Genomic DNA, 23,665 nt, shown 5'->3' on the forward strand with positions numbered 1-23,665 from the left:
TTATTCCTCTCTTTCTATCCGTCGCCTCATTTTATTCTCGTTGCCTTTGTCACTTTCTCCTTCTCTGTCTTGGTCTTTTCCTGTTCTTTTGTTTCGTTTGTCACTTCCTCTCTCTGCAGCTTTTTTTTTTTTTTGTCATTTCTTTCTTGGTTCTTGTCTTTTCGCACACCGTCACACACACCGACACACACACACACACACACACACACACACACACCGACACACACACAAATACAGACATAAATAAATCCCCTTTCTGTGAAGTCCCTGAAGTCAGAGAAAGAATATGATTTCCAAAATCCACAAAAAAGTCACTTGCACAGAATATTCACAGTGCATTATTTCACTTGAGAAGTAACACTCGCCCACCTAGCCTAGAGCTGAAAGCTGGCACATCAAACTTTCCAAGGATTCATCTGAGGTTTAGGCACAGTATTTAGGCAGAGGTGTACATAATATGTGGCTCCGGTGGCTCTGTGAAGCGGGGCTGTTACATGGTGAGGAGAGAATTTTATCCCAAGAGCTTTGTGTAATCCTTATCTCAGTATACATATTGTCTCTTTACTGGGATGCTTCAGTTTGCCGGCCTCTCCTGAACGCTGACGTGACTAAGCAGTGGATAATTCAGTGTGTATCTTTATGGTATAGTCTCCGATATTAAAATTTGAAGGTTACTTAACTTTGCATCAGGAGTGTGTTTGTACCTGTCCTGCTGTTTGTCATTGTTGCCTTTAGAGAAACAAAGATTTTTATCATTCTTTTGTGTTTGTTACACAGCAACACTTTGTTGTCACATTCGTTTCGGCCAGCGCTGAATCGGACATCGCATGCACCACGATGACGAGCCTCGCTGTGATACTTCCTTGTTAAGCGCTCGTGTTGTCCGTGTCTCTGTGAACAGTGTGGATCGGCAAATTGGATAGAATCTTATCAGGCGTAAATAATGGCAGCTATCTGTAAATAGCGTTGGAGCAGGGGAGCAACAGATGCTGCTCCTGGTGAAGGAGAAAAGCCTGCTCTCCTCCACTGAGCCTGCTCCCTGCACGCTGCCACTCACGTATTTGGCTCCCATTTACACTGATCTATATTAATTCCTTGGAAAAAAAAAAGGGATGAATAAGGAAGTTGATTAAGGAAATGAAAATCTATTATGCTGAGCCGAAGCTCAATGTGTTCCAGTCTGTTTCACACTCTGGGATTTTTAAACCTTAATGGCTATCCATTTAGTCACAGATCAGCGAAGCAAAGCTGGGGTACAATGTTTATTTATCCATCTACTTATTCTTTTTTTAAACATTTAACCTATGGCCGTTAAGACCGAAGACTTATCAGCTCCCGGCTATCGAAAAAAAAAAACCACTGATGCCTGAAAGACTGATGCCATATCCCAACTCCTAACCTTTCATGTAGGTGTAGCTTCTCCGTTGTTGGGAAGTAATGGATTTCATGTAATTGAAATTGCATTATGATATAACAACATATAACGTGTAATTAGATTATAGTAACACTGTGAATGACTACCTGATTACACTTTTGATTAAGTCTTTAAAGTTTGGTGACTTTTTTTTAACATCATGTGTGTTGCGTGTTGTGTTGCATAACATTATGTACGTGACGTTACTTTAATACGTTAGTAATTTAAAGGAAACCACCGTTGACTTCTGGTTTCACACTGGACACGAACAGCGGTTTAATGAATGAAAGTCCTGTGCTTCATTAATCCCACCCTCCAGTCTCTTCAGTCTTTATACTACTGCTCCTCACGTCCTCCATTGCAGCTGTAATAATTTGGTCGCTGTTGAACGACAAAGGGAAATTTGGGTCATAATAAGCTGCTTACATTTTTTTCAACCTACATGGTTGTTTTTCTGATGAGGCAGGCTCCACAGTACACCTGTAGTATTTGTAGTAGAATGTGTATATATATATATATATATATATATATATATATGCAAATCAAATTTGTATGGCTTTGTCCATTTTTCAGTATACGTGCAATGTTTTCACTGTTTGATTTGGAAAAAGTCCAAAAATGTTCATATTAGATTTTATTTTTGCTATCCAACAGATTATAATAGCAATTACAATAACGTACTATGTTATTTGTATTCAGTGACTGACTACATTATAAATTAATCTGACCCGACCCCGAGTCTCTCTACAATGGCACCCTATCTCAAATTCTGCATGAGTACAGTCAACAAAAACCCAGTGAGCTACAGTAGTTTGATGAAATGTACCTGGCATTCATCAATAGCTGGAATGAAAGCTAACGCCTTCCCGTGTCCACCGAGGCTTGTATCCTCCCATTGATTTCTGGCCAGGCATTTGCTCACCCCAGCCAAGGTCCAAATGCAATTTAAGTGTTGTGTGGGGACGCATTTCTACCGTAGAACCTGACATGGTGTGGTCAATAGCCCCAGGCAGTGAATGAGCTCTCAAGTGGTATACAGCAACAGCGAGACGCATTTCCTCTTCCAGCTCACCTCACGCCTCCTCGTCAAATTAAACAATAGAGACTGGAGGGCTTTCTGGAGGCCTTCAGCATGCTTTCACCCTTCCATCTCTAAGAGGACAAGGCAGGCCAACGACAAACACGGCTGCTCACACGCGCATGGAGGAAAAAAAACACTTCAATTATTCCATTTAAAATGGCATCTGCTCTCGACCCTCTACTTCAGGAAATTAAATTTCTAAATGGACCACAGTTATGGCAGCAAAACAAAGGCGTTTGATGATTAAGGGTGGATTTTAATAATGCCAGATTTTCTACACAGGTCTGCAGAATATGGGAAATGAATGTAATAATTTCCAGGTCTCGAAAGGTTAGCGAATTGAACAAAAAGCCCGGAAAAGTATGGAGAAAAAACTTTTCAATGATCGTATCTTGTATATTTAATGGGGTTTTTGGAGCCGCTGTCATGTTCTAATATCTTCCGATGTTTTTGTGTTGTGTATAACAAGATACTTTAGAGTGATATGGCTCGTATAACAAACCGTCACAACAGCTTACAAGGATTTTGGCCACTGATGTTAATACCAAACGTATGCCAACATGAGCTGCTACTAACATAGGCCGGGTTGAAAAGTCTCACAAAGCACATAGACATGTTACAAATTACACATCCTTTGTTTGAGTGTGTAGACAGGCACGAAGGCCGTCACCAGCCTCAGCATCCAACCCCTCAGCCGCGAGAATAATTGCCCGAGGAAGCTGATGGACTGTCAGGAGTCACACGGGCTTGTTTCCTCTGTTCTCCTCTTTTCTTCCCCTCTCGCCGGGTGACACAGACAGACGCTACGGAAGCACCTTGTGTTCGCCATGCATGGAGATAAACTGCATATTGCATTCTGTTTCAAGTGTTACAAATCTCTTGCAATAATATAATAAAAAGATGTATTATTCATTGCTTCTACAGTGATGGGAGGGGGGATGAAATATGCATATGGCGCGTGCGCTCTTTCAAAACGCCGGGCGACATGTGACGGGTGATGAGGGAACATCACATTGTGTCTCTGGTGTCATCAAAAGCTGGAGAGGGGAGATTAGTTGAGGGAGGACAACATGGGCAGATATAGGGCCACTTCATGGCAGGCAAAATGGCAGTGATATTTGGAGAGCGAGGAATGCTGGTGTAAATAAGCATAAATTTTCAATCTACTGTATGATGAGAATCCATTTGTGGTCCCCAGGTGTGACAAACAAAAGGTTTGGATGTGTTTGTTCCAGATCTGTCTAAATGGTTTTGCTTTATTTCCCATTGAGATAGGGTACGCGGGGAGTGTGGGATTGGGGTGCTGGGGGTGCCAACCAAGTAATTTCGCTGCCTACACTCTGCAGAGGGTATAATTGCAGACCTTAAAAACACCCATTCTGCTTTGGCACGTGTGAAAAGCTGGGGGGATGGAAAGGCAGGAATTGTCGGTCATGTGGGCACACGAACAGAAGGTGTGTGCGTACGTAGTATGTGGGACAAGCATGGTTGCACATTAGAATGAGATGTTCATAACGCATATGCATGAGTAGTACGATACATATACAGTATATTATTGCAGAGGAGTAGTGGGGGGAAAAAAATGCCTCCATTGTTTCATTCCAAGAAACCTCATCACGACAGAGTATATTTATGAGGTGGCGTAAAATGCACTAGATTTTTAGGGAACATATTCTATTTTATGTTGCTGATTTCCAAGTGTTTTCCTGTTGGCCTGGGGGTCTGTGTGAATGAGTAATAGACAGAGTAATGGCTTCATCCTCGCCTGGCTAAATTTGTTTTTCTTCCTTCTGCCCTGCAAATACAAAAAAAACTGCCAAAAAAATGATAAATAACAGCCACCCAATTACTCTGGCATCACCGTATTCAGGAATTTATGTTTACATTATCAAGATGTACCACTGCTCTGCATGACAACACCTTGCCACAGAAACAAATGGCATTTACATTTCCTCTGGGTGGTAGCTATGTGCAGGTTCCTATTCATTTAGCCAGTTTGCCTCCTGAAGTAATGGGAGGCCCTGACCTAGAGCCTCTCTGTCAGCCCATTAGCGAGCGTGGAGAGCATTGCATCGGCGCCTCTGCTGTTCTGCCACTCACAAACACCCCCTAGAATCAACACAAACAAGCCCAGAACGCTGCCCCTCCTGCTCACACACACACACGCACACACAAACACACACACTCACAGCCAGGCAAGATGAAGCTGGGGCATTGATTTTATAATGATGCCCTGGCTGCTTCCAGCCATGGAGGAATTGAAGCTGGCTGAGCTGAGCTCTTGGTGTGTGGAGAGTTTTTTGGATGGGAGCCCTGCTGTTTGCTGGGACTAGTCCGGTGGAGAGGCTAGGCTACAGACGTGTGCAGTCGGTGGATCCAGAGCATGTAGAACATGGAGAGGCAGCCGTGCCCAACTTTACAGAAGCACCCCGAGCCAAGCGTCCCTCCTCAGCACACACAGACCTGCAACTGCCAATCAAAGCAGCCTCGGGCGCTGCCACTGCCTTGTGCGCATAAATTAGCATGTATTTGCATAAGAATCCACTCGTTTAGCAGACCCACTTGGCTCTCCCCCCAAATGGCATTTTCTCGCTCCCCCCCTCCCTCTATCTCTCACTTTTCCTCTCCTTATCCCTTTACAAGCACCGATAAGAGCTAGAAAATAGTGTGTTAACCCTTTTCATACCAAACCTCTCTTGACACAAATTACACGTGTGCATGCGTGATTGAATGTGTGCATATGCTTGTTTGTTGTGGGTTTGCAAATGAGCAAATTGAGCCAACAAATGAATCAAAAAACAAACAAACAAACACAGGTACGCCAACATATTTCAGGATTGTACAAAGTGCACTACAGTTTCTTCTTCTGAAAATTGCTTTGGTTTTAACTCTGAGAGCCCTTTGTTGTTGGAGGAAAAGTTCTGCTTTAGCCATTACCGGCACCTTTAAAACGTCTTGCTTGTGTCACATATCATTCACCAACATGGCTGCATTATTCAGCAACAACTCTAAAAGCCTTGTTTCACACGCCTCAGCCTCGATAGCCCACGGAGAGCAGTGGTGCATGCATACCCCTCTAAATTACAGCTTAGAAGACAGGAAAATGCAGTTACTGGTCAGCAATGGTTACAAGGAGGGTGAGCCAGACAGACGAAGACAATGAGAGGACATAAATTTTTCACCATGAACAGTCAATCAGGACACCATACAGCAGGCCTGGCAGGGATTAATAAGTAAAGAACAGAGCGCTACCCATTGCCCTGAGCACAAGTTTTGGGATGCAGTAATTGGCTACGATTGTGCCTTCAGAGTCAACTTGAAGCCGCGCACATGAGCCTAATGAAGGTTTCTCTGACTTTGTTGTACTTTTCTCGCTCATTCTGCTTACTTTAAGCGTGCTCCACAGATCTCATCTGGTAAATTATTGAGCGTGGTCTTTGGTCCGTAAAGCTGGCCAGGGTTGTTAAGTTCTTTGCTCCCAGCTATACTCCACAGGTGATTAGTAACCATGGATGTATCAAACAATGAATGAGGTATTCAAACATTGTGCCTCATTCATCCTAATGAATACAGCTTGCCAAGCACATACAGTATAGTACGCTGGAAAAATTAATCCTGCTCTCGTGCCTGTAATGCATGCGCTTTCTTTGGCTTGGTGCGGCCAACAACTCGCCCACATAACTTGCATGAAAAAATCTTGACACGGTTGTCAGTGGTTTTTGAATGCGTGTGGTCATCTGGAAAAAGGTATAACTCTGACCACAACATCCACGTTGCCGCACAGAGAAGCACTATCCCTGCTTTTTTAAACAGGCTAGTCACAGCAAACGAGGTATTAGACAAGTTGATGCAGTTGCAGCAAGCACAAGGGACACACAAAGCATTAGCTCGGAAATTAATGGGAATGGAGATTGCTTATGGAGGCTAAATTGTGTCAACAACATGGACACTTCTGCCTAATCAATGTCACAAACACATCAGAGGTTTAATTGGACGGTGATTTCTTCCACCTTCCACACAGTCACACACATTTGTGACTCTCATTTAACTTATGAGGCAGAAGTTATATAATGGCAAACACGTGCATCTGTGTGAGAGGTGGTATTATTACACACAAATACACATTCACATGGCAGCTAATGTGAGTTAGAGGTGTGGTCAGGTGTGAATCCATGTGGTAGGTGGCACAATATGGAGGGTGTTTGGTACCAGCTTCCTGCTTGATAACACGACAGGAGTCGGTCTCTGCAAGAGGTATTCTGTATCACAGACGCCAGATATACGTGCGTGCATATGTGCTGGTGTATGATAATTATAAAGTGATAAGATACAGCGCACTTTTAAGTTAGGGATATTTATTCCCTGAGGACAACAGGCACATTTTAGCTCAGTCCATGTGTTTATTTGTGTGTCTGTGTGTGTGTGTGTCTGTGTGTGTGTGTGTGTGTGTGTGTTTTTCATTTCACGTCCAAACAGCAGCTCAAACCCCAGGAGGTTGTGCAGTCGCTCAGGGGGCCGCTCTCCCTCCCCGTGCTCCCTGCTGGTCCAGGCAAACGGCTGAGCTCCCTGTCACCATCTCCAACCTGTGTTTCCTTCCTTTCCTCATATCTAATATGAGTCACACACACTCAAAGAAAACACACACACCCAAAGGGCTTAGACTGCCCTGTCTCATCCCATTTCCTCAGTGCCTTTGATCCCCAACCCTCCCAAAAATACATTGCCCCCCTTGCAGTGTTAACTTCCTGCCATGCTATTTAAGCTTCCTTGTCTGCCTGCAGCGACCACAGCTTTGGCGCTAGCTGCTGCTGTCTCCTAATGACAGCGGTGCAACAAGAACAGGCTGGGGGGTGTCGGACAACAGGAGCAGGACAAAAGGCCCTGAGGTGCACCACAAGATAAGAATGGCTCATTACAGCTGAGGAAGGGTTAATGTTCACAACCGGCTCTGAAGGGCCCCTCCCCAAATGCTGCTGCTTGTTATGAGAGCTAATGATGTCAGCGGAGGGCCCTGCTTGTTGATTAGCCTAAATGGAGGACTAATAGAAGTGCGTGAGCGTAATTAATGACTGAAGGGGAGCCTAACGAAGACGAGAACACACCACTGTGGTCGTGGGTGTTCCCGGGTTAAGCGTGTCCCCGGACAACATGGCAGGGCACCTTATCAGCTGGCCGCGCTATCCCCATGCCATCCCATGCCATGCCCTGCCATGGCATGCCACGACACCCACTCCAGCACCCAGACAGGCCAGCCTTTGTGGCCAGGCCTAATTAGCTGTCACAGCAGGTGGAGCAGGGACCAGGGACTGCTCTGTGGTCTGCTCTCTGACAGGACAGGTCCCCGCAGAGCTCCCCCAGACACTGACCGCACAGGAACAATGTGTGTATGTGTGTGCGGGGGGCTCGGAGTACACGTGCACGAGTTTGACAGAGACAATGAGAATAAAAAAAAAAGACATGGGGTGATGGTGAAGGGTATATCAGGACGAGTGTACACACACTCCCTCACAGACAAGCAGAGGGAAGCTCATTTTATTGCAAATGTGGGTAGAAAAGGTACAGTGTAGGTGTCTGTAACCGGAAAAGTTTAATTACATTTCAGTTAAGTTTTGCCCAGCACTTCTTTAAAAGATAGTTGGCCTTCACCTTAGCAACTGCAGCTCCCAGATTAGAGCACAATAGAAACAAATAATAATAATTCCATGTGATGGAAAAGTAAAGTATTTCTCTGGAGTTAAGTAAGTAAGTAAAAAATAAGCATGTGCTGGCGGTTGATTTGCATTGGTAATAATGAGAGAAGCGCAAGAGCTTCTCTAGAGGCAGAGTTCGGTTTGTCCATTTCTGCCAATGAGTCCCTCTAAATTCAACACACTGGACCTTTAAAAACGGTGGTTCGACCTATCTGATGCTTATTTTATTTACCGTGTTGTCTGCTAGCATCTTTGATAAACACAACTTACCCAACAGTGACATCTCACTGCCTGTTGGACTAACTGCTACTGCTAGCTTTTGGTAAACTCAAGCTGTCATTTTCTTTAGTCCGTTCACTTTTGTCAGTAAAAGTGTTGTATGACAGCATCAAACATGCATTGTGCTGTAGATGAATAAGATGTATACACTAAATACATGTTTGTCTACAAGTTATTGTAGACAAACATTGTGATTGGTGCCATGCAGAGTATGAAAAGAGGAGCTAATACAATGTCTGTCAGAGTGCATAACAAACACATTAAAAACAATACAGCAAATAAAGACAAAACGACACTGTCATCCTCAGTGACAGATGTGCAGGTTGAAGCAGATGTGTGTGTGATTTATAGCACATGTGAATTAGATGCAGGAGAAGCCTTAGATACCCTGGAGACTGAACATACAAAAGGTAAATAACTAATCTTAGGTGCAAAGATGTTTTCTCTGGGCAGATCTGTGGCCATAAACAATCGTTCAGCTTTCCTCTCCCTTAATAGCGGCCCATTTACACGCTTCCTCCGAGTCTTCAGACCCCTGTCACCTCCCTCGCAGCACAATACATTACTTAGTGTGTTTCCCTCCAACCCCCTGCTGCGCTTGTCCCTCTTCTGTTGCTTTGTGCATGTGCATGCAGGGAAGATACAGTGCATTCTGATGCTCCCTTCTGTTTGCTAAGGCCTGTGTAAGCTGCAGTAATACTTCTTTACTGATAGCTCCGCTCACACACGCACGCACGCACGCACGCACGCACGCACGCACACACACACACACACACACACACACACAAAGCAGCTCTATACACTCGCCTGGTTTAATCTATTACCATTTTTATGTGGCTCAAATATTCAGGCCGTGTTAACCAATGCATCATTATGAGGCGTATAACTGCAAAAGCCAAAGGATTTATGGGCTTAAATAAATTATGTGATACGATAGTGCAAGTTTTATGAGTAGCAACTTTGCAAATATTCTTTTAAATAATAATAATAAAAGAAAAATATCCTGTTGCTGGAAGATGTGAGAAAACGATTCCTTTTCTCTACTAGTTAAAGCCCGCCTTTAACTGCACATCTATCCAAAGCTACTCACACTATACCTATTCTTTACAATCATCTCACACACATTACATGAATTGATGGGTTCATTTGTGGCATTTAAGCATCATGTTTTTTTTGTTTTTTTCTCCTTCTTGCATTGCCGCCGCTATCATTTCCCTCCGTGTCGTACTTGTGTTCCCTTAATGTATCCCAAATCATTTCTATTGAGCAAACTCATACACGGTGATGGCTAACGTTACACTCAAGCACACACAACAGCATACACAATGATGTATTGTGCATTCGCAATGTAATATGTTTCACACATGGTCACTATACATCACCTCTGATGTTGTGTGAGTAGGTCTATTTGATCCCATTTGGCAGATGGATCCAATTGTCCGGGCTGATATTGGCCCGTGACAGAAAGCAATCTAATGGCAGGCTCATTGATGATGATGAGTTCTGTTCCATTGCACTGAGATCCAGTCCAATTTCAAAAGCAAATTCAGCCATTCATCTTCCAAATAATTGTGGCACTTTATCAATTGCTCCCAGTCTTTTATCTATCACTTCGATTGATGTGATCATTTTCACAAACAGCCTTCTGTGCTAACGGCATCTTGGAACACACTTGCAGGATTGTGTGCTTTTGTGTGAGTGTGTGTGTGCTTGTCTGTGTCTAAAGGCATCTCTGCACAAGTTTGCCAGAATGTGTTTTTGTGTGTGTGTGTGTGTGTGTGTGTGTATAAATGTAGGCATTCTCTTTGCAAGTATGCATCAGTGCGTATGAGTCCATGTGCTTGGTGATCCACATGCCTGCATTTGTGTGTGTAATAACAGTCATGTATTGCACATTACAACAATACATCTGCTGTTCCATTATTATTATATTATTTCTGTGTTTGTTCTGCTGTGTGCATTTATGAGACCATTTAACTACGACAGTGTCTGTTTGATGAGCATCTTCATGCTCGCGTTTACTATTACTATTGGCAGCCAGTGAGTGTGTGTTTGTGGGCAGGTTTATGAATCCGTCGTTCCTTTGTGTGTGTGTGTGTGTCTTGTCTCATGCATGATGAGTGTGTGTAATACAATATACTTCACTGTGAGTGTGATTATTGTTGGAGGATTTTTTGGTTCCTTGGAAAAACATCTAATACTGAGACCTAATTAGTCGTGATAGTAAGAAGAGCAAAGACAAAAATCCCCAAAACACCTAATCATACCGTATTATAATGAAAATTAGTAGAAGACTTAAGTGAGTTAAGTAAGCGCAGCTCAGTACAAATCAAAACAAAACTTTGTTGAAAGTGTATCTGTTAATTGTGCAGCAATTCAAGAGAAGACAACTATCATATTAGAACATTAAAAAAAGATACATTTTTAAGTGATATATATTGCAGCATTATCACTGAATTGACCCATACACATTTCTGCTGTCGAGGTTTTTTATTTTTTTTTGTTATTTTTGACTTTTTTTTATCATGATAGATTGACTTTACATGGAATACCAGCTGGTTCTGCTGTTTTAGTACAATTTGCACGTTTACCTGCTACAATTGAGAGCGTTTTCGTTGCGGTGACACCGTCTCTCAGGTAAACACAAGAGCATTTGTACATTATTAACCCAACTCTACCCCAAACAACGTGCATCTGACACACTTTACACTTACTCTGAGCCAGTTCTTGCAGTGATCTGACATGGTTGATCTCATCTGATGTAATATGAGGCACATCTAACATACTGGCAGGCAGCTTCATGTGTTAATGTATGTGTTTATGTGTATGCAAATGTTTGTACCACTGCGTATGTGTGTCTTTGATCATACTGTCACTTGTCACTTTTTTTGAGTGGGTGCCTCTGTTGTTGGCTGTCAGGGTCTTTCTGTGTATGTGTGTGTTGATAGTTATGTGTTAGATGGTTGTGATAGCTTGTTACTTGTGTCACTACATGTGAAAACTTAACTTTACCCTACATTGAGAGACAAAGAAGTCTACTCTCAATATGCATAGGGCAACAACAAAAAAATCCCAAATGCACAAGGCTTATTTTCCACAGACAGGAGTGTAAGTTACAGTTTATTCCTCGCAGTGTCCACCTAGTTCCACCTGAGATAGGTGGTACAGCCTGTAGTGCTGTATCGCTGACACAACATCTTCGTCCAATCCATCACTCGTTGTGCGAACTTTTCCCACACAGTTGATTTGAAAGAGGATCCTTTCGCTCCAGTGTCTAATTTAACTCCAGTGTCTAATTTAACCCATAGTCACGCCATCTTCTTCTTCGTCGTCTTCTTCTTCAGAATGCGGCTCAGGCGGCTCTGACCCAAGCCTGACTCAGTTAATGTAAGATGAAGCACTGGGTCCTGACAGGCCTTGATTCAGGTTGGGTATCCATGATCTATTGTGGATCAAAACGGTTATACCCTTCGCCTATTGATATACGCCCTTGAGCGAGAGTCAGATGTATTCTTTGTATCATGCATGCACTGAACCGTGACGGTCCGGGACAAATACATGTACCGTTACACCCCTAATATGTATTAAAAAAAAAAAAAACAACATATTGACAACAGACTGTTCTCATTCCCAGGTCCTCAAACACCTTACTCTCTTTTGTATCTATTTATTGAAATATATGGTTCACAGGCTCGCTCCTCTGAACCTGTCCTCATACCTGGTCCGAAGCCACACTCCACTGGCTGCCTGTTTGCTATACACCCCTCTGTGATTTTGTGAATTTTTGCAGGCCATTTTAAAGTGTGTGTAACTGTGTGTGTGCATGTGCTCTGGGCCCTCAGTACTCAATTGTTGGATGTGGTCATTGCCCACAGCAGAGCGAGTCCAGCTCCAATTCTCCCCTTCGCTCTATGCTCTGCGATTGCTCACCGCTGACTCCTCTCATCAGCATTGTGGTGTGTGCGGGCAGGAGCGCCGCCCCAGCCGGCAGGTATATGAGAGGTGGTGAGCAGGATATACACTCATAAATCTGACAGATGCATGGTGTGTCATTACCTTCCACTTATTATTATTCTCCCACTCCTCTTTATACTGTGAGCCACTTTAGCTGTTTTCCCGGCCCGGCTCAGGAACATTTGTACCGTGGCCTTGCAGGGTGATAGATGCTCCTCAGGAGGTACCAGGCTATTGGTGCGATTCGTGCTCTCTGTTTGTGTGCAGGGCTCAAGTCTGGCCATTTAACCTTCTATGTTTGGGCGTATGCATTGTCGGCAATGTGTGTGTATCACTGGGGTTGTTTTGTTTTCACTCAGATCTCATATAAATACACAAACATATTCTGTTTCTCCTGGAATAGTTGGAGTTCCACATAATCTCTCTATTAATTAAGGGACTGCCCAATTGATTAGCCACCGATTGTTACTGGCAAATATTTGTTCTAAATATTTTAATGGGTGGTCTCTATAAAGGCTGATCAGAAGAGCTGATCAGAAAAAACATGGGAGACGGTGCCTTTAGGCGCTGCTAAACTGACAATGCACTGCAAGGCTCTAGACCAAATACCGCCTCATTGTCCCCGAAAATGCTGCTTGGGAAGAACTGACAATTGCTTAACAAATGACAAACTGAACTGACTACTACTGTCTACACTTAAAACAACAGAGCACATCTTCTCATTCTGCTCCCATCTCTCCACAGTGCTGTGTCAGCTAGTTATTATCTTCTCACTGTCACTTTTGATGAAAATTTGGGTGAAGTTTTGTTTCCTGAACAACTGAAGTAGATGCAGACTTGTTTTAAAACTTAAAAAACAACTGAAAGAACATAAAAATGGATCCATACAGCTCAAACGGGGGTAATCCAAGTCTCTGGGAAGTTTGAGATCCCAATTTTATTTGAAAACATGTTGCTTACACCTTTTTTAAAATCTGAGCTGTAGGTAAGCTCAAGGTGTCAGCATACACCCCGTCTCAAGTACTTGCAAGAACTTGACCAAGAGCCATTTTATTATTTAGTCCCCAGCTACTTAGGTTGTTTGGAGAAATGTTGCAACTCTATTTTGCTGTGAAGCTTCAGAAATGTTTTGTGGACTGTGAAAAACTTCATCCAACTTTCCATCGCTGCGGAGGTTAGTAAATAATGACTTAATTCTCATTTTTGTGTGGAACTCGAATTTCAGCTGAATTCAGGGTAAAAGTACTTTGAGTTTGGAGTTTCAGACACTTCACATCATTTTACTAAACTTGTGTCAGACATGGCAGTAACCAGGTACAACCAGGTGTCTGAGTTGTGGCTTTAGGGAACAAAGACCTTAGTACAAACACTGAGACAACTGAGACTGAGACAGAATTTCCCCAAAGTCTGTGAAACTAAATTATGTATCCTATTTATTTTTGAAATTATATACATTATATTACAGTTTACAGGTAACTTTTCATTTCATTTTAAAGGTATGTCTTTGAATCTATCAAAATATAATTATTTATTTTTTAGCTTAACATTTTGATGACGTTTTCATCAAAAAGTCCTTTTGATCAGCAATCAGTACAGCTTCCAGAACAACCTTACCTTACTTATTATTAAGTCTGAAGACAAGCAAAGGTTTAAGAGTGACTATTACGTCATGACATGCAAAATGAAAAGTAGAACATAGCTGAACGCCTGCGCTCTTGTTTTTTAATCCCTGAGACTCTTGCATCCATTATTTCTCCCTCTTTTTCTAACTTACACTAATTTCTCCCCCCTTTTTCTATCACTTCCTTCACTATTCTCCTTTTTAAATGCACAAATATCTACCACACACACACACACACACACACACACAGCCTCGGCATGGTGTCCCTGCGGCCCACAGAAAGAGAGAGAGCGACGGGGAGAGGGGGGGGAGCAGCAGTCGCCTCACAAGAGCAGACCTCATAAAACTCCCTGTCACTTTGACTAATTTGTTAGTCTTGTCTCACTGTGTCGAATCGTCACCCCCCCTCTTCCCCCGATGCACCTCTACCCCGACTCTCCCTGTCCTTCTTTCCACCCCCGCACCCCCCCTCAACCATATCCACTGGAAGAGGAGGGAGGGAGATAGGGAGGAAAAAAAGGGGGCAATAAATGTAATATAGTGCGCTGGCCATTGGTTGCAGTGATCTACACAGCAATCCATCTACAGTCAAAGGAAGAACAGAGGCTTTATGGAGCAGAGGATAACATGATGGCTCGATTTCTCATCCACTTTCTGCCTCTGTCCCACCTCGAGACGAGGCCTGCTCGGCACCCGTGGAGTAAAAATAAAAATAGGAAGTGGGAGTGGGGCTATTATGGATGCAGGCTGAGCTACAGTCCACCAAGACTCGATTGGGTTGGACTGGGCCAAGTGAGGTGGGGCGGTATAGATTGGTTCAGATGTTCAGCTGGGCCTCTCAGAGGACCCAAGAGCCAATACCGGATTCATAGAGATAAATTAAAAGCCAAAATCCAGCTCCAGGGGGAATCAATTGCCAGGTAATTATGGAGAACGGGACAGAGATTACAGAGACAAAACACAAACACAGAGATGTTCCCCTATGACGCTGGAGCATGACACCAGGGAATACTGTGTTAGCTGAAAACAAGCAACATTTTTCTGCCGTTGCTGCCCCCCCTCCCCTTCTCAAACCGACCCCCGGTACCTAGTCTTTAAATAGGAGCCCGGGCTCAGAGCTAAAAATAGGTCGCATTTCACCGCCAGCCACCCTCTGCTGAGCTGTCAGCGCCCCTTCTCCCTCTTCTTCACAGTGAGGCAGACACAGCCCTCCTTCATGTGTTTTCGAGGGAGACAGGCAGTGTGTGATCACTCCAGCTCGAAACGCATCTCCTCCAACACACGGCAGGCCCAACCTCTCCTGACTCGCTGGCCTCACAGGGAGGCTGCTGTGAACTCACGCACCAATTTGAGAGAAAGACTCATTCCCGCTGCGCTGGCCCTGTTTCTCTTCCACACAGAAACGAGGGGCAGGATGGCCTGACGTGTGAGCGATGGGTGATGGAAACAGTAATTTGGACTGTACAGTACAGGCTGTGCAGGATCTGGGAGGTTGCTTGCCAGTGAGATAGGTCTAGAGTGAGATAATTGTATTTCAAAATGCAGTTTTTTTTTATGCAGAGGGGAAAAGGGGATGACATTACCTGAATGGATCCTGATTATATTAAAAAAATCTAATCTGGACAAGTGTCAGGAATGTTTCTCTTCGTATACATTTACTGGGGGGAAATTGTTTTATCTTAAATTAAAAAAGGAGACACACACACACACACACACACACACACACACACAAACAAAAAAGACCAACAAAAACTAATTACAGGCTTACCATGACACCTTAAAGTGAGTACTGACAGAAATGCTAATTCCATTCAATGGAAAAGAATACTCTTAATTCCCCAAACCTCCGAGGGGATGGATAAAAATGACAGGGGTCGGGGTGGGTCACTTATCGTGGCTGCACAATGTTGAAAGCTTTACGGTTTTAGCGTCCCTATAGCTCCATTTGGAAAGATGTTTCTTTGTCTCAGCCATCGCCACCGGCTCTGCGTTGGCTCTTTAAGAAAAGTCAGTGTGCATTAAACATCTTTAATTGAGCTTAAAAGGCTGTAAATGGCATCAACAGCTCCAATGAATTCACTGACGGCGAAACCACAGAATGATAATGAGAGGCATCAAACAATGGATGACTTAACAAGAGAATGGTACCTGATGAGACTGTGTTTGATTTGTGAGAGGAAATGACAGGAGGTGAAATGAAACACTAGCAAAGAGAAATTAATTAACAGTTATTGTTATTACTTTTTCTATGTAGTTATTTGTAACTTTTCACGATGGAAGGTCACTTTATTGGAATTAATGTGTCCACTTAGCTTAACCGTTATGAACAAGTACAGGTTCTCACCAAGCCTCAGGTTACAGTGGGGCAACAGCAGCAAAAACAGTACTGTATCCTGTGTTTCAATACATTTCAAATAAAAAAGAGGGCTTGATTTGTAGCTGTGATGAACCACATGATGTGGTAGAGCAGGAATGTTCGTAACTAGTTCACTTAAATTCACTTTAAAATTCTACAATTGCCACAGAGAAGTCACGTAAACAGGATTATGGGGGGGGGATTGTGAGGTTATGCAGGACATCAGACAGCCGAATGCTCAGTCACAGTTTTGGCACTTGTGGCTTTGTTGCAGCCAAAACAAAATGAGTGTAACTTCATTAATTTTCCAAGTAGAACAAACTAAAGGCAACCACAATGACAATGTGACACTTTCTATGTTATTTTAAACATTTATTGTACTGCAGAGTTACCATTCACATATTGTTAAATGAATCTGTGTGAATCTGTGAATTGTTACAGATGGAAAAAAAAATGTGTGACTATACATACAGAATCTCCACAAACATATATTCATCTTAGATAGGATCATCATCTGCCTTCGGCACCCTATTTATGGAGACAAACATTATGTCTGTGCCTTTACCACTCCGCAGCTCCGGGAGAAGAATATTTCTCTATGTAGACAAACTAGTCTTGACTCTTTCCTTTCTTTCCTTCATCTGGTGAGACATATTCGTCATGTGCATCTGTGGCACAGCTGTTTAAAGGTTATGAGATGTGTAATGCGACTGGCTGGGAAGGTAATGATTCATCACCACACCCTCCTATAAATATCCCACTTCACCCAACACACCTGTCAGGCATGAATGTTCATTGACGAACAAAAATAGCAGGTGTGCCCGGATATGCTGTTAATGTGCATCATGTGCTCATGACAACACTTGAGCAGATAGCTGTAAACGTGTAGTTAAAATATGGCCCAATATGGCAAAGTTATCATAATCATCTGTTGGTTCATTTAAATTGTACGCATTTAAGTCACTGTCTTTCTGACTCTGTGACTTGACATTTATTGCACAAGCGGGACCTCAAGTTCTTTTTGTGAGTTTAGGCCAGTGCTCACTTTATCAAATAGCTGCTCAGAAGATAGCATATTGTCTGTTTGTCTCTGGTATAATTAGTTCTGTCTGATGAATAAATTATTACAGCATAAGTGTTCAGTAATCACAGTTGATTAGCATGTCCCTAAAATAAATAAGTACTGCATGAACTAATACGTTCTGACGCTTCCAGACTTGTGTGTGAATGAAATGAAAGGTAACAACTGACACTGAGTCACAAGAAAAGTAAACACATTTGAATTCACTCTACTTACTTACTTGAGTTTAAGTTCAAACCGGATAATGCTAGTCATCTAATATTAGATGATAGATTAAAACCATTTTTGCATATTTCTTTAGCACATAAACCAGCTTAATTAGGTGATTGACTCTATTTCCCATTACCAGAAGAGTGCCAGAATGAGTTTTTTTATTTTTTTATTATCAGATTTGACATCACAAATGTGCCAAAAAACAAGGAACAGTAGAAAGCAGCATGGCTAGCGACTATGTTACGGTGCTTACTTTTTAATATCTTTTGCTTTTAATTACTCTCTTTCAAACTCAGCGCCAATTGAACGATTTTCACAGAGGTCAGTGGAAAACTAATCATCATGCATCATAGCATCATGACAGAAAAGGGGCGAAAATTAACTTGTCCACCCGGTAGTCATGTTTCCATCACAGCTGGTCTGAGCTGGAGCTGATAAATACCTGTGACTACTTCAGAGTCATTTCACTCTGGAACGAATGCCGATTGTAGCCATTCCCATTCAAGACAAAAGACAGATGTGAATAGGGTGAAAGTGTTAAAAACATAAAAGATGTTTGTGAGTAACAGCCAAAGAGACTCAGGAGTTCACAGAGTGCTCCTACCTTTTGTTCTGAGGGAACATTTTTCTGTATTTAGAGTGGCTGGTAGATAGCATTTCTCCTCGCTTGCTTTGTGAGCAGTGGTATTCACAAAGCATGGTCAAACACGGTCAAAGGCCAGCCGTGTCCTTGTCTCCCTTTCTCCCCACTGCACTGTTATCAATCAGACAGACTAGCCAAAGACAGATGAACTCAAATGCATCCACACACAAACACACACACACACACACACACACACACACACACACACACACACACACACACACACACACACACAGACATACACTCTGAAACTTACACAAGGTCCTCTCCTGGAAAATCTAAGCAAGTTCCTCTCTTCCAGACTGTTGGTTCTCCACCCCTCCATGACTTCAGCTGACTTTTATTCATCGTAACAGAATGAAAAATATAGATTTGCCTCTGGAGATTAGAACAAAGAAAAAAAAAAATGAATGTATGGACATAAAGGAAATAGAGCATGAAGGAGGGGGGAAATATGAAGAGGAAAAAAAAGTGAGTGAAAGAAGGAGAGAGATAGAAAAAAAGGGGAGAGATGAGGAGAAAGAGAGATGGCCTCTCTAAGTGCAGCAGCACACAGGCACAGAGCTGTGAGTTCCCAGGCAAGACAGCATGAGCTGCCTATTTGTCAGCATTGATCAACCCATTAAGGGGCTGTGGTGGGAAGCATATTGGTTTTGGAGGCCAAAGGGGCAGAGAGAGACAAAGATAAAGCAAGACGGGGGGGTGTTGAACTCCTTTCAGCCTCGGCAGCCACACGTCTGCAGGATGAAAAAGCCTGTAGTCTTCCCCATCCAATGTCTATGCAGTTCATTTTGCAGGGCCCAACGGGAAGGTGGTAGATGTCATTTGTCTTACAGCATCTCCAGAGGCACCACTGTATGTGTTATCTTAGCTTTCTGCCGCTGCAATGCTAATAAGGAACTAGCTTTTCAGACGGACAGAATGTCACTTGTGCTCTTCCTTAGTGTGTGTGTGTGTGTGTGTGTGTGTGTGTGTGTATGTGTGTGAGCAAAGGGTGTGTGGTGGGGTGGGGGTGGGTCCTGGCCCTAGGGGAAAGCAGGCTGCCTCTTCGCCCAGCCTCTGATGAATTCATATAATTAACTCTGCCTTGATCTGTTGGCTAATCCTGCACTCAGTAATAAGGGATTAAAATGTCACCTAAGCCACCTGCTGTTATTGAGCCCCTAGACTTTTTGTGCCTGTGTGTGTGTATGTGTGTGACAGTGAGAAAGAGAGAGAGGAAGAAAAAGAGAGAGAGAGAAAGAGAGAGAGAGGATAAAAGTAAAGTGAAAGATTTCTGAGCTAGAAATATTTCCTGTTTGCACAGGAAACTGTATGTAGAGGACACTGTAAAGTAGCTCAAAGAAGCAGACATCTTAACTACAGCCATATGCATGCAAGTGCTATTCACAACTCCATAGTTTGGCATCAAGCTGAACTCCATAATTTGGCAGGAAGCTGGAGCAGAAGTTGCAGCAGACTCGCTCTGAAAACTCATTGTCACACTCACTAAAAAGGGACATGAAAGTGGGACATGCTGGAAGGTGGGAGTTGAGAAATCTTTTTTCCTCCCCTCTCACTATGACCTCCTTGGACCAAGTAAAGGAAAAAAAAAGAAGAAAGAAAGGAGTGCCAATTGGTTGGCTAACAGCCCGCAGACCAACGGCCAGCTTGCCTCGCCTGCCTGCCGGCCACCTCCGCTCGGTTGCTTAGCAACCCCAAGTGTACTTTTGGGTTGTCTAATGACTCTTGTTGCTGCAGCGGCTCAGGGGCTACTAATGAAGCCTCCTGACCAATCGCTGCTGTTTAAGACCTGGAAGCTGACTGATCACTGGACAGGGATCTTGGGACTTCAGGCTACCGTAAACCTCTTATGTGAGACAAATTCTGCCCCCAAACCGAGCTGCTGTCAAGACACACTCACACACACACACTCACAATATGTGCACACAGCACACCTTAACTTACTGCTCGCAATGCTCCAACTGACCTTAATTCTCTCCACTGCACACTCACATACATCAATGCCTCATCCTACTTGAACTTTACCTCAGACTCACATGTAAACATAGTCAGTGCATTATTGATGGCTGTTATCTAGCCAAAAATAGCAGGAAAAAACTGTCTCCGTCTGGCTCAGGCCATACAAAGATGAGAATAATGATCCTACATGTAAGCCCCCCTTTAGCCCCTGATTTACACTATAAACGCAAACCATCGGGACTCTGTGTGCACTCAGTAAGCCAGTAATGGCTGTAGCTCAAACATCTGGATTCACAATTGGAGAGAAGTATCTGTCACCTCTGCTTTACTTTTATTTTAATCAAACTGTTAAGGACACATTAAATGTGTTCTTGCTGTTTGGCATTTTGATGTTCACACAGAGTGACTAATAGTGAGTCAGCAGGTTAGTGCCTTTCTCAGTGATGCTTCAAACCATAAAATATCTATCACCTTTGTAGTCCATTTCACATGTACAGTATACGAACAACAAAAGGTCGGTTTTCAGCATGACAGGCAACCAGCTGATCAGTGACAGATATATCCAATTCTGTGCCATTCAAATTTACATACATGCCCCCCCTCTCAGTTTTTACATATGAGCAAAATACGTCACAGTTTGCATTCATATCTGTGTGGCAATAAGTGTGTGCCCATGTCCATTTGCCTGGGCATGACTGCGCCTGTGTCTGTGCGCATGTGTTGCGTCTGTCATCTCTCTAAGCTTTGTTCCAGTGTCACAGCATATTGCCAGACGAGTACATTACATCCCCAGGGTGTCACCATGTATACGCTTGTCTATACATGTCCAGCAGTCTTAGGTCTATATTTGGCCGTGGTCAACTGCTGTCAAGTGCTGCGTCGCCTGAGGGCCCAACACCCACTGTGCTGCCCTAGCTGACTGATCTGAGGGGGCAGTGCCGTGTGCCATTCACTGGCACTCACATGTTGGACCTGTCCATGTGGCCTAGTTAGAATGATAGTCACCATGCCAAATATAAAATACAATCTCAACACCAACCCTTTTCACCGAGGAAAGAGGGGATATTATTCCGGTTTCAGTGAAGGCACAAGATTGAGTGTTTTTCTGTTTTCATATTCAAACTCCAGGGAGTGAGAAAAAACGAAACTATAGACAGGGGAGCAAAAAGAATCAGGGGAGTTTTTATTCACGGCAGGCAGTTTTTAAAAGGGGTTTTTTATGTTAGCTTGGCGATGTTTTGCTTTCACCTCACTATAGAATGGATCTTCAAAGGTTGTTTATCGATTCCCTACTGTTAACCTTTCACAAGCTGTTTCAGAGCTACACTGTTCAGTGGCTCTCAATGGCTGCCAGGAGGAGGAGGAGGAGGCTGGGGCAGGGTGGGGTTGGTTGTCCAGACCAGTGGCATATTGGTTGTGAGCTGCAGAATGGGGTTCTGGGCAGAGAGGTGAAAGAGAGGAGGAAAGAATGGAGGCAGAGAAAGAGGGATTGCTGAGGGTCAGGGATGAGCAGGATATGGCTGGTGACTGGGAGTCTGGAGCCAGGAGGGGACAGGAAGAGCAAGGGCCAGCCTGAGAGGACCTCTCCCTGTGGGGCTGGGAGTGGCTGATGTAATGGCATTAATCTCCAAGTGCCATCTGACACCCAGTGTGGCTCCGTCATTGAAAAGTGCTAATTCTGCTGAACTGTGAGGGGAATTCAGGCATCTCTAGAGGCAGTGCCCTGGATTAATTAAACACGCTGGCATGGAGCAGTGCACAGATTTATCTCTTTTACGGCATCGTCACTGTTTGATTTTTGCGTTAACTCACAGAGCAGGACAAACTCAGGACACTAACGTTAGGAACACTGCCACATTTCACTTGTTCTCTTCCCACTTCGCATTGTTGCAGTTTCTCCTATCGTTTTGGTGCTAACCTGGGATTTCCCTTCTCTTCATTCTCTCTTTCTTTCTTTCATTCCCTCCATCTCCCTCTTTCTCTCTCTCTCTCCAGATGAACCGGCCCATCCAGGTGAAGCCAGCCGACAGCGAAGGACGAGGAGGTAATTAACCTTCTCCTGGTCTCCATTGCACACCCCCCTTAAAAAACACACACGCAAACACACAAATACACTGGAACAGCGCACACGCAATCCTTAATATTCTGCTCTCACTTGAGACACACTGGGAGTTGGTAGAGTAGCCCGTAATATAGGTCACTTGCTTCTATTGACTTCCCATCTGTGCCAGCAGAGGGGCTGTCTCAGGTTCACAGTCACTGGGAGTGGTTCAAAGACAAGACAGAGATACATGGAGCGAAAGAGAGAAAAATAAAAGAGAGAGAGGGGACAGGAAATAATGGGAAGTGGAGGGTCTTTATCCTTCATACAGTAACAGTAAAGTCTGTTTACAGGTGAGAAACAGTGGAATATGTCCCAAACATACAAAGACACGGAAAAGGCAAACACATGCAAACTTATAGAACTCCCCAGAGCTATTAGTTTTAGTAATTTAGTATTCAATGATTGAAGGGAGGAGACTGTCTTATACCACTTTTACCAAAATTAGCGTGTATTTGCGGGTTTACCCGTTTTGTTTTTGTTTTACTTGTGTGTCGCGCTCGGCTCGCCATCACAAATGCGCTGGAAAAGCAGGGAACAGTAGAAAGCAGCAGTTCATATAGCTTACCAGACTACATCCAAAAGATGTTACAACGTCTTTTGGAAAGTCTTAATCAATTAAACTCTAGAGCTGACAATGGAAGTTGCCAAGGAGTAAAACAACTCACTTCTTTCTCAACACTCGGGTGTTGTGTTTTCATCACAGTCGATCAGAGCTGGAGCCTTTAAACCGCTGTGACTATCGCAGAGTCAAGTGACGTGGGATGTAATTATACACATTCACACTGAAGACCAAAGCCAGATTCTAGTGGGTGTTAGTGAGTTTTTCTTCTCGTGTGAAAGGGGTATACGTTCAAGTACGAGTTTGGAGCCTCTTTGTGTGTAGACACAGTATTTGTTTTTGTCTAGAAATAAGAGCACAATGAATTGATTGTCCCTGTTTCACTTCTCTAAAATCAACACACATATGTGACCACTGTAAAAACCTACCTACTTCTGTCTACCTACAGATTGGCGACAAATTAAATGAACAACCTGAATGAATTAGTTGAGAAACATAAACGGAGGCTCTTATATGCAGTGGGGAATTTTTTGCTGGCATGGTTTACGTCCACTTGTCGCATTGGATCTGGGGTTCCATGCAAATCAATACAAAGTTGTACTGAGTGGTCATCTTTATCCTGTGATGACACATTTCTAACCTGATGGGAGGGGTCTCTTCCATGATGACAATGTCCCCATCCATAGGGCACAAGGAGTCATTGAATGG

General features: G+C 43.4%; 1 protein-coding gene across 10 annotated transcripts in view; it reads left to right on the forward strand.

The window, feature by feature from the left end:
- Window positions 1-23,665, forward strand: part of celf6 (CUGBP Elav-like family member 6) — a 149,722-nt gene that overhangs the window by 74,455 nt on the left and 51,602 nt on the right. For all 10 annotated transcript variants that reach the window (XR_014623070.1, XM_084359159.1, XM_084359162.1 and 7 more), the window contains exon 3: window positions 22,290-22,338. Coding sequence is in view for 9 of the 10 variants with exons in the window: in XM_084359159.1 (XP_084215285.1) it covers window positions 22,290-22,338 (49 nt within the window). In the remaining variant the exon portion in view is untranslated. The remainder of the gene's footprint in view (window positions 1-22,289; window positions 22,339-23,665) is intronic.

This window comes from Pagrus pagrus (genome assembly GCF_965226575.1).
Source record: "Pagrus pagrus genome assembly, chromosome: 1".
Classification (NCBI taxonomy): Eukaryota; Metazoa; Chordata; class Actinopteri; order Spariformes; family Sparidae; genus Pagrus; species Pagrus pagrus.